We start from the raw sequence: 12701 nt of genomic DNA on the forward strand, positions 1-12701 counted from the left end.
GTGTTATTGCATTGTTTGCATCAGATTCTCCTCGTGCCTTGTCTGTGTTATTGCAGTGTTTCGTCAGACTCTCCTAGTGCCTGGCTTGTGTTATTGCATTGTTTGCATCAGATTCTCCCAGTGCCTGGCCTGTGTTAGTGCATTGTTTGCGTCAGATTCTCCTAGTGCCTGGCCTGTGTTGTTGCATTGTTTGCATCAGATTCTCCTTGTGCCTGGCCTGTGTTATTGCATTGTTTGCGTCAGATTCTCGTAGTGCCTGGCCTGTGTTATTGCATTGTTTGCATCAGATTCTCCTCGTGCCTTGTCTGTGTTATTGCAGTGTTTCGTCGGACTCTCCTAGTGCCTGGCTTGTGTTATTGCATTGTTTGCATCAGATTCTCCGAGTTCCTGGCCTGTGTTATTGCATTGTTTGCATCAGATTCTCCTCGTGCCTGGCCTGTGTTATTGGATTGTTTGCATCAGATTCTCCGCGTGCCTGGCCATTGTTATTGCATTGTTTGCCTCAGATTCTCCTCGTGCCTGGCCCATGTTATTGCATTGTTTGCATCAGATTCTCCTTGTGCCTAGCCTGTGTTATTGCATTGCTTGCATCAGATTTTTTTTCGTTTCTGGTCTGTGTTATTGCACTGCTTACATCAGATTCTCCTTGTGCCTGGCCTTTGTTCTTGCATTGTTTGCATCAGATTCTCCTTGTGCCTGGCCTGTGTTATTGCATTGTTTGCATCAGATTCTCCTTGCGGCTGGCCTGTGTTATTGCATTGTGTGTATCAGATTCTTCTCGTGCCTGTGTTATTGCAGTGTTTCGGCAGACTCTCTTAGTGCCTGCTCTGCGTTATTGGATTTTTTTTGTCACATTCTCCCCGTGCCTGGCCTGTGTTATTGCATTGTTTGCATCAGATTCTCCTCATGCCTGGCCTGTGTGATTACATTGTTTGCATTAACCCTGGTGCCTGGCCTGTGTTATTGCATTGTTTGCGTCAAATTCTCCTAGTGCCTGGCCTGTGTTATTGCATTGTTTGCATCAGATTCTCCTAGTGTCTGGCCTGTGTTATTGCATTGTTTGCATCAGATTCTCCTAGTGTCTGGCCTGTGTTATTGCATTGTTTGCATCAGATTCTCCTTGAGCCTGGCCTGTGTTATTGCATTGTTTGTGTCAGATTCTCTTCGTGCCTGGCCTGTGTTATTGCATTGTTTGCGTCAGATTCTACTTGTGCCTGGCCTGTGTTATTGCATTGTTTGCATCAGATTCACCTATTGCCTTGCCTGTGTTATTGCATTGTTTGCATCAGATTCTCCGTATGCCTTGCCTGTGTTATTGCATTGTTTGCATCAGATTCTCTGTGTGCCTGTCCTATGTTATTGCATTGTTTGTGTGAGATTCTCCTAGTGCCTGGCCTGTGTTATTGCATTGTTTGCGTCAGATTCTCCTCGTGCCTGGCCTGTGTTAATGCATTGTTTGCATCAGATTCTCCTCATGCCTTGCCTGTGTTATTGCATTGTTTGTGTCAGATTCTTTTCGTGCCTGGCCTGTGTTATTGCATTGTTTGCGTCAGATTCTCCTTGTGCCTGGCCTGTGTTATTGCATTGTTTGCATCAGATTCACCTATTGCCTTGCCTGTGTTATTGCATTGTTTGCATCAGATTCTCCGTATGCCTTGCCTGTGTTATTGCATTGTTTGCATCAGATTCTCCGTGTGCCTGTCCTATGTTATTGCATTGTTTGTGTGAGATTCTCCTCGTGCCTGGCCTGTGTTATTGCATTGTTTGCGTCAGATTCTCCTCCTGCCTGGCCTGTGTTATTGCAGTGTTTGCGTCTTATTCACCTAGTGCCTGGCCTGTGTTATTGCACTGTTTGCATCAGATTCACCTAGTGCCTGACCCTTTGTTATGCATTGTTTGCATCAGATTCTCCTTGAGCCTGGCCTGTGTTATTGCATTGTTTACATCAGATTATCTTCCTGCCTGGCCTGTGTTATTGCATTGTTTACATCAGATTCTCCTCATGCCTGGCCTGTGTTATTGCATTGTTTGCATCTGATTCACCTAGTGCCTGACCCTTTGATATTGCATTGTTTGCATCAGATTCTCCTTGCGCCTGACCTGTGTTATTGCATTGTTTGCGTCACGTTTTCCTAGTGCCTGGCCTGTGTTATTGCATTGTTTACATCACGTTTTTCTAGTACCTGGCCTGTTATTGCATTATATGCGCTGCTTTTGGTGTATTATTATTCTAATAGTTGCAGCTTTTCTAACAAACATGGTACCTTTTATCCCAATCAAGTACATCTGTCTGCAAGGACGCTGCACTCTCCCTGCAGTAGCAATCTACTTCATATTTATGAAGCAACAGACAGCACAGCATGCCTGCCAGAGATGTCGTAGGGTCAGAAACAGTACATAGGTCAGTAGCGAGTAAGATTTTAAATGAAGAAGCTGCAGTGATAGACGGCAAAACATCCATGTCGAAACATCAGCAGTAGGACAATGGTTCATGGAATGATAATGGTAGATTTATTTACACGTCTGTGCACGGCGTGCTACTTATTGTTCTTTTCTTCCACTCTCATGAGATGGTTTTGCAAGGGAGCTCTCTGAGTGTGGAGCTTCCACGAATCACAGAGACAGGCCGTTCCTAAGACGGTAACAAAGAAGGTTGAAAGATCTGAGTCTTGATCCTGGCAGGTGGACGGGTGATCCCTGAGGGGGAGTAGTTGGTCTGTGTGTTGCCACGACTGTCCAGTGGGTGTAAGAAAATGTCAGCAATTTGTGGAGGGCCCTCTTTTGGGTGAGAACCACCCAGCTTCATGCAATACGGACTTGAGGGTTTGTGTCTGCGCAGGAGGAGTTACATTCTGATAGCAAAATGGAGGACCTTGTCCAAAGGGGATCGATGTTACCAAGGTTTAACATCTTCAGTTACGACTGATAAAGAAAGTCCATGTACCTCGAGTTGCTTGAAAAATTTTCTGCACTCTGCTGGTGCAGGCAGGATGTTTATTCTCTAGTTGGCATTTGCCAGGGGATCTTCAGATACGGTGGTTGAATTAAACCTTAAAGCAGCACATGTAGCGTTGACTCTTGGAGTCTCGTAGTATGTGCTGGATGAGGTAGAACTGTCTTAATGTTCCACGGAGCTCAGAAAATCCAGACTCTCCTTCATCTCAGAGCACGAGGTCTGTGGCTTGACCAGTAGATCTGCAATAAAGAAGATGACCTGGACTAGTTCTACCTCTCCCGAACTTTGAACTAATCATTGAGGAAAGAAGCCCTTGTCTGGAAGGAAGATCCACACAAGGCGCAGCTGACAGAAGTCCAGCCTGAAGGAAGATCCGCACAGGGTGCAGCTTACACAAGTTCTGCCTGGCGGTGACCTCAAAGCAGTGAGAGACCCACAAACCACAAGATCCTTGAAGCCCAGCTAGCCACACTGGACGCAATGTACATCAAAGGTCTGATTTAGATTTCAGCGGATAGTTTATTCTATCACAAATGTGACAGGTGTCCTGCCAGCGCCATTGAAAATTCAATGCATCCTGTAGCAATTATAGTAAGGCAGACAGGATATCTGTCACGTTTTGATAATGCCTTGGTGTCGTTCGCAGAGTTTTACTCCACAGAACTCCACGAAGTACCAGGGAAAGTCCGCTGCACTCTGCAGACTTCCGCTAGGGGCAGAGTTTGTTAAGTTGTGCTGCTCTCACTGATTTTTAGTGTCAGGAGTTTAACCCCCACTGTAAAATCAGCACGAACAGCACTATGCGTCATGCCAGAGGCACTGCTGTTTTCTGCCTCTAAAATTGATATTCTAATCGAGTGGCAGCTTCATCAACGGAATGGCAGATTTTAACAATCGAGTGGTCACGACCTGCCGTGACCTCCCGCAATGAGAAATCTCGCCAGGAGGAGGTCTAGCGTGTTATATTTTCTCACAAGAGCTCGCCACCTTACCGTTGGCGAACCGCTTGAGAAAAGAACTCCGTTCTGCATGGAGTTTTTTGGAACAACTCCGCACAGAGTGCGGAGTGGGGCAAAATTTTGCGAGCTCTGCCGGCAGAGTGGAATTCTTCACCCACCCCTACCCTAGTTTTGAGACAATAATCTGTTGGACAAGCTCTAAACTAGGCCCTATATCTGCGATAAGTGTTGTAGAAGAAGTGAGATCCATGGCCTTGTTAGTATGAGGCAGGTATCTGACTTCTGATGAATCCCACAGAGTGAGTGCGCAGACAGAGGGCAGAAGAGGGACCGAAGGACATGAAATTAGGTCAACTTGAATATGAGAAATATGGAAAGGTAGAAATGCCGCATCACCTGTGGATAACTGACACCTCCTCTCACTCTTCTAAATGCCCATCAGGTCACAAATGGAATCCTGGGCCCCAAACGGACAACGTCATGCCAGATGCCATGTAATGTTGGAACAGGGGGGAAAAGAGAAATATGCACACATCTGCTGCGGGAATATGCCAGGTAAATTATTGGTTGTGATGGATTCCTATAAATACTAAATGACTGATATCGTTGAATATTGAATTTTATGAATCAACGTTTGTTTGCCTTATCTGCGCTTATAATGTAAAGGACGGGCCTTACAGTGAACCCCTCGCTCTGTTTGGCACAAAAGCCCTGGAAGGAGCTGCATCTTACAGAACTTTATCTACTTTAGGAAGAACTAAAGATTTGCTTTTTAAAGTTGTCTTTAAGGCCAGAACCAGGCTCTGTAAGCTGCACAAGTTTCAGGGAGATGGACAGTTGTTATGGGGATAGGAAACCCCCCTCAACTCACAATAATGTTCACATCTTCCAGGTTAGAAGAAACCAGAAATGCTTGAACCAAGGGAGCTCTTGAAAGTGTCAAAGGTGACTCATGACCAGCGAGTAAAGACAGGAGTTGGTATTTGAGATGATCTTAAGTGAATGGGAAAGAAACGAGAAGAAGTGTGTGACTGAAGTTACTTTTGTCGTATACTTCGTAGAAAAGTTACCGGAAATGTTGCAGCCCAGCCTCATCCATCTCTTTTTCTAAAATCTATTGTTGTTTCAATGAAACTTGACCATATGCGTCTATCTTAAGCTATACCTCTAGCACTTGGGTGCTTCGTGAGCACCCTTTCTTTGCTCAGTTACTCTGTGAACACTGGTAAATCACCTCCTTTTCAGATAATAATAGGATGTCTCCAGAACAACTGAACTTTTAGTTAAATATCTGTGTGTGATGAAATATTCCTAGCTAAGTTTCAAAGGCGGCAAAGAAGAAGGGGGAGATTTACTAAGATTTTGCGCCGTGTTCACGTCACATAAGTGGCACAAACAGTGCAAAATCTTGTTTCCTAATGTTCTTTCCCACAAGCAACGTAAAAGTAATGTGAAGCATTGCATAGCACTGCTTCGTGTTACTTTGCGCCATGGGGGCCTGCCAAGGGGGGTGCATGGGCGTTCCCGTGCAACCACCCAAGGTTTCTCACGCTAAACACAATTTACCAAATACAGTAGATTCGGTTTAGTGTGAGAAAACTGCGCCCTTTTAAACTCGGCACAAGCAAGGAGAAATGCTTTAATTTCTCCTTCCTTTTCTGACTTTGCATGCGTGCTGCACTGTGCAACACGCATACAAAGTGGGAAAAGCTTTCTGTCATGTCTAGGCATAGTATTTTGTACAGGAAGGGTGTCCTTCCTGTACACAACCTATGCTGGACTCACACACGCACAGCCTAGTGCTCTGGTGCTAAGGTTTGTGCATGACGCAGGGCCACTGTGATCAGTGCCGAAGCAAGGGAAAGGGAAGGTGAGAGCCATATCTTTGAAAATAGGGTGCACTCCTGGGCCTTCTCTGTCGCGCATCGCAACCTCCGGGAGGAGAGGGGGAGGGCTGCACTGCATTGTGTGGAGATTTGGTAAATCTCCCCTGAAATGTCTATTACAACAAGTTAAACATTGTGAATTCTCATTCAATTATGTTTCAATTTAGTAATTTAAAATATCTTTACATCCAACAGAACACAAGCCTTGAATGTATGAAATGACCATCAATAATGAAGCGAATGCTGTAAATCTTCAATAATAGCAGAAATAATGAGCCACAGTATTCAGGAAAACATCAGCGCAGTCGGCGACAGAGGAACCTGCACACAAACTGACAAATCCCGAATCAAGCATCAAGGGCAGTTCAGTGATTGTAAGAGTCTGAGCTGTGCACCTCCACGCCACAAGACGAAGAAATGACCTTAGGAAAATAAAGGTAACAACAACAACAAACCGCCTCCTTTAATAACAAGTGTCCAACACCAGCTTTGATCATGGGATCGGTATGATGTGATTACCACAGTATTCTGTTTTGTCAAATGATGACAAGCCATCACTCCGTGCTCGTGGTGTATTGTAAACTCTTTCTGGCCAAACCACAGTAACCAGAGAAGAGCACAACAGAACGGAGCCAGACAATTGACGGGTAAAGGAAAGAGGATTTCGTCTATCTACAATACAACAGACTGTCCCAATCTGCAGCGGCCAAAAGGAAGATACATCTTTACCCGCAAGCGTACATAGCCATAATCCAATCTAAAGGCACAATCGCCTACGAAGACACCTTCTACGTATTAGGAGTGTGGCAAATATCTGGTGGCTATTGCATTTTATTGTTAAAACAGAACAAACATGCAAAATACTGCACACATATAAAGTGTGTGACAAAAACACAAGTGCTTTATCAGCCATGTTGGCCCATCGGGAAATGCAGTCATGGGATGTAGACAAATATATACCCGACCCACAGACACTAAACAAGACAGAAAAATCACACACATGCAGCAAGAGCTTTAGTTTGTCATCACTACTCAAGCTTCATCAGCACACGTCCACAAGGGAAAAGCCATTCAAGTGCAGTGAATGTGCAAAGTGCTTTAGTCAGTTATCAAGCCTTCAAAGTCATCAGCGAACACACACGGGGGAAAAACAATTCAAGTGCAGTGAATGTGAAAAGCGCTTTACTCAGTTATCACACCTTCAAAGACATCAGCGAACACACACAGGGGAAAAGCCATTCAAGTGCAGTGAATGTGCAAAGTGCTTTAGTCAGTTATCAAGCCTTCAAAGTCATCAGCGAACACACACAGGGGAAAAACAATTCAAGTGCAGTGAATGTGCGAAGACCTTTTGTCAATTATCAAGCCTACAAAGTCATCAGCGAACACACACGGGGGAAAAACCATTCAAGTGCAATGAATGTGTAAAGTGCTTTAGTGAGTTATCATACCTTCGAAGACATCAGCGAACACACACAGGGGAAAAGCCATTCAAGTGCAGTGAATGTGAAAAGCGCTTTAGTCAGTTATCACACCTTCAAAGACATCAGCGAACACACACAGGGGAAAAACCATTCAAGTGCAATGAATGTGTAAAAAGCTTTAGTCAGTTATCACACCTTCAAAGACATCTGCGAACACACACAGGGGAAAAGCCATTTAAATGCAGTGAATGTGCGAAGAGCTTTAGTCGATTATCATACCTACAAAGTCATCAGCGAACACACACGGGGGAAAAACCATTCAAGTGCAATGAATGTGTAAAAAGCTTTAGTCAGTTATCACACCTTCAAAGTCATCAGCGAACACACACAGGGGAAAAACCTTTCAAGTGCAGTGAATGTGCAAAGTGCTTTAGTCACTTATCAAGCCTTCAAATACATCAGAGAACTCACACAGGGGAAAAGCCATTTAAATGCAGTGAATGTGTGAAGACCTTTAGTCGATTATCAGACCTACAAAGTCATCAGCGAACACACACGGGGGAAAAACCCTATCAATGTAGTAAATGTGACAGTAGTTTTCGCGGCTCTTCAGCATTAAGGTATCATCTGCGTACTCACACAGGAGAAAAGCCACTCAAGTGCAATGAATGTGGAAAGAGCTTTAGTCGACGATTAGAGCTACAAAGTCATCAGCGAACACACAGGGGGAAAAAATAGAAGGGCACTGAAAGTGTGAAGGGCTTTTGTCACTTTTCGATCCCACACTGCCCTCAGTGAATACACTGCTTCAATTAACTCACATGGAAATAATCCTAGAGATGCAGAGATTCCGGAAAGAACTTAAGAACATCAAAAATAATATTGACCCATCTGAGGACATAGAAAAGAGCAGAACAGTGCAGTTATTGTGAGAGGAATGAATTACGGAATTACGGAAAAAGATAAAATTCAAATAATGTGGGACAATGAAATACCAGATGATAGAAGACCCAACTAGCAGGAAAGAAGAAAAACAGAGACCAGTGTTTGCAGAATTATAAAAGTGTTTGATTCCAGTGATTGTTCACTTCCGTACACACAGCAAAGTGACATGATGCACCAGGATACACAGTGGGAGCTGAACACAATGTGGATTAAAAGAAAAGAAACATTCTTGATTTTTATTTGATGAACAAGAGATACAAAGAAAAACATTCAATCGCACCTTACCACACTACCTGTAAAAGCAACACTGAACAATACTGGGACTAACAGCGGTATTTTCAGCTAACTTGTCGGATTAGTGATAAAACCTATAAACCCAACACACCCAGAGTGGCGATGTTGTCAAGGCTCTGGAGATGGAAGCTTCATTGGTAAAATGCAGGTATTACTATTAACAAATGCCACTGCAGTGTATGTAATAAACTAAAGCGAATCACAGGTGTTCAAGAGATAACCTATTTTTAGATATAAAAGAGCACATACCTTGTTTTTAAGTAACATTTGCTGCATCTTTTACACACTGTTATCGGTTGATGGATCAGTTCGCGCCTCGCATCTTATAACTAAGTGCGACCAGTGGCTCCTCTCCGACTTGGCTCTCCCTATTCCTTTTGTGACTTGCCAAACTCTACTTTGTACCAGAATTGAGCCACTGTAAGCAGCAGACTCTGTTTGAAGAATGTGGTGAAATAGCAAAATCCCACATCAAAAGTATATATGTGCCAGGACAATCCGAGGCACTCCCAGCAACTCGTCTTCCACACTTGATTGTCCCTTGGTCTCAAATGTTCAGAAGGATTTGTTGTATGATTGCCAGAAGTGGCAGTGACATTAATGAAGCTAACGCTAACAGGAGTGTGTGGGAGCTAGAGCGGGAGAGAGATAAAGAGAGCGAGAGAGACAAAGCAAGCGGGTGAAAAAGAGAGAAATGGAAGGAGGGGGAACGTCTCGTTATTTGTACTCACCTAATAATAGAAGAAGCAGCCGAATACATGTCAATTTGTGACATCACCAGACAAACTAGCTGAACACCTGTGAATTTATATGTTTATTTTTAATACCTATAGACCCATGTCATGCCAATAAACGGGGCACAAGGAAGGAAAATAGTGAAGGAGCCCAATTTCCACGTGAAAGGTTGATGGCCTGTTTTAAAAACAAAAACAAGAAACATAAAATAATGTAAAAATAAGTTTTTGGTTTCAGTTTTTATACATCATGAGTTTTTCTCACTATTAGTTTGTAACTAAACTTGGAAATGACTGAAAGTGTAAATATTTTTAAACAGATATGTGGAACTTGAAAACTACATTTTTAGCAAATAAATAAAATATGCTTTTAATTTGCGCTTGTTTCCTGACAATATTCTTTATCCAGCCCCTAAGCCCCAAAGTGTTTCACATTTACAGTGTATTAAGCCATGGAAGGGATCATTTTGTCAAGTTCTCTGTTTCTCTCTTGTGCCACTCACACAAACAAACACTCAGAGGCCTGTGTCTACAGCGCTGGGGCAAAAAGTAACAGTTATCAGTCGCAAGCTAAGGAGCTAGCTGGAACTTAGTCAGTTTTTTTTAAAAGATATTAGTGGGGGGACCCTTTCAAACTGTGGCTTCCCCCGACTTGTGCCGTGCTGGTAAAGTAATTGTGAATTTGAGTAATTTATGGTGAAATGAGAGAAAGAGAAGAAGGGAGCGAGTTGCAGGATATATTAAAGAAAATGAAAAAAAGAGACAAGACTTTACCGTTTTCTGTGTACAAGCACTTTACGTAAACAAGTTGTGCTGTGCGTTGTGAACAGGCTGTCACCCCCTTTGTATGTAAATGAGCTTCTGTGACCAGACACCCCAGGCTCCCATCTCTTCTAGCACGAATGATAATGTGAGCACTGTAAGGTATCAAGATAGTGCTTCCAATGGATATTGGAAGCATCCCCTGGCGCTCCGCTCGAAGGTAATTCAAATCAATTCAAAAGAAAGTTCATACAAGATTTTGTTTTCAAAAAATTCTTATTTTGTGTTCATAAGTTCAAATGATATACCATTATCCATTCGTTTATAAAGTTCATTGAGTAAGGTCAAAATCAAAACAACACGTTTTCAAGTCAGATGCATTTCGGGCTGATTTGATCTTCATCTGGGACAATAGCTAGAAGCAAGACAGAAAATACTATTCAAATTGCTGTACCTCATACAATCTATTTATCAATGCGAATACATTTCACGTCATGTGTAAAATAAAATAAAAGTGTGCTCAAAAAACGTTGTGCTCTCCCTTAATGTGCATGCATTCAGAACTTAGTGAGAATCGTAATAACTCACGTGTTGTTTGTATCTATTCTGCCTGCTCGAACGTTGGTTACAATGCTGGAGAGTAAACATAAATATTGTTAAGTATCCAATTTATACCTAACTTTTAATGCCAAAAAACTAAACCATGGCAGGTTATAAACTTACTTATTATACGCGAAGCGTCTCTTGTGTTTTCGAACATGTTGTCAATTTTGCGTCTGGCGCGAAACGGCGTGAAATCGACGGCTACTCCCGTCGGATATAAGATATCTATGAGGTCCCTGCTTTATGTATGGAGCAACGTAATTGGTTGAAGTGCCGATCATGTGATCAGGAATCAACCAATCAACTTTAAGTGTTACGGTGCATATGGCTTGCAAAAACAAAGTATATCATTTGTGTCAATAAAGTTGCAGTATTGCAAAAGTAATATCAAAACACATGTAACATTTAAATCAAATAAACGAACAAGGTAAATAAACAACATATATGGCAAAATGCAATGTGCAGATCGGCCACCAGTTAATTCCAACAGGAGAATGAGATTATATCAGTTTTTGTGGACGGGTCATTTTACAAATAACATGCAAATTCAATGCGGTCATTGAGACCACTCGGTTTGCTGGAATTAAGTAAGTAAATCCAATGGTTCTCTCTTTGTAATAGAAAGCGGTTATTGTCTCTGCCTTCTATTTTCTCGATGGTTTCCAATACCACGTATTGAAGTTGAGAAATGTTGTGGTTAGCTTCAGCAAAATGAGTCGCTATTGACGATTCTCGTGTGTGGTCCTTCTTTTTCCCCTCCTGAGTCTTCGGTTTCTAGTGGGCCTCGTTCTAAAAAAGGTACTTCCGAAACATTTGAGGTATTAGAAGTTGATGGTGTTCCTTCTCTGTGTTGTTCGCCTTGAAGGTTGATGGGTCCCTTCTTGGTGGGTTGCGTTCTATTAGAAGGTGGTTTATTCGACATGTCACTTCCTGAGGAAGAAGTGTCTGTGTAGGTGGTGTAAGAGCGATTTCTGCGTCTTTGGGCGTACACATCTGCAGGCCTTCGATAATCCTCCCATTTTTGCTTTTACCAGAAACAAAAATTTTGGAGAAATGCTGAAAAATACTACAGAGGATCCCAAACAATATTGTGGAACTCGTCCCTGTCTACAATGCGGTAACTGCAATAACATTATAAGAGGCAATCAAATAGTTCACCCAATGAAGGGACATGAGATCAAATTGAAAGTTAATGCAACCTGCGATACTTCCAACCTGATCTATATGCTCAAATGCCCATGTGGCAAGGTATACGTCGGAAAGACCGAGCGTAAAATAAAAATCAGACTTTATGAACACAAGTCAAACATAAGAACCAGGAACGTCAAATTGTCAATAGCGACTCATTTTGCTGAAGCTAACCACAACATTCCTCAACTTCAATACGTGGTATTGGAAACCATCGAGAAAATAGAAGGCAGAGACAATAACCGCTTTCTATTACAAAGAGAGAACCATTGGATTTACTTACTTAATTCCAGCAAACCGAACGGTCTCAATGACCGCATTGAATTTGCATGTGATTTGTAAAATGACTAATCCACAAGAACTGATATAATCTCATTCTCCTGTTGGAATTAACTGGTGGCCGATCTAAAAGGGGGGGGTGGAGCTAGCTGACGAGTGAGATGGCTGCTTGCTTCACGTGCTCCTCGCAAAACGCCCAAATATCTTCACATTATCCTTCAAAACAACCCAAACTGCCTGGAAATGTCAAAAAAATCATGAGGAGTGGCATCAGACCAGTTATACTGCCACCAGTGGGACCCCGTAGTCGATACCGAGTGCCGGACTGAGGGATGCGAGCCTGCGGCCCGGGTTGCGAAAGTGAAAGAGGATCCGCGACCCACAGTGGAGAGCCGGGCCGCGACGTGGGCTACATGGCAATGCCGGGCTGGCTGTGGGTGCCCGCTGTGCCTGCGTGTTGGAGACCCCGGGATCGGGACGAGGACCGAGGCTGCGGACATCGTGGGACCCCGCCTCCCACTTGTGGTCCCGAGTGCATTGGAGTGGGGAGGCGCTTGCATCACAGCACGGGCGGCCCGACGGTGCCTTGTCCTGTGCGGGCTGGTTTCGCGGCCTTGCTTTTTGAGTCTTTGCGCCCCCGCTGCAGAAGTGCCATGCCCTTTAGGATCAGG

The 12701-nt window shown here is 43.3% G+C and overlaps 1 protein-coding gene across 1 annotated transcript in view; it reads left to right on the plus strand.

The window, feature by feature from the left end:
* LOC147736935 (uncharacterized) overlaps window positions 1-8357 on the plus strand; it is a 115108-nt gene extending 106751 nt beyond the window's left edge. Inside the window, exon 4 of the mRNA XM_086918104.1 lies at window positions 7009-8357. Within this exon, the coding sequence (XP_086774230.1) occupies window positions 7009-7963 (955 nt within the window). The 3' untranslated portion in view covers window positions 7964-8357. The remainder of the gene's footprint in view (window positions 1-7008) is intronic.
* Window positions 8358-12701: the final 4344 nt, after the last annotated feature.

This window comes from Lissotriton vulgaris, chromosome 1_1, assembly GCF_964263255.1.
Source record: "Lissotriton vulgaris chromosome 1_1, aLisVul1.2, whole genome shotgun sequence".
NCBI lineage: Eukaryota > Metazoa > Chordata > Amphibia > Caudata > Salamandridae > Lissotriton > Lissotriton vulgaris.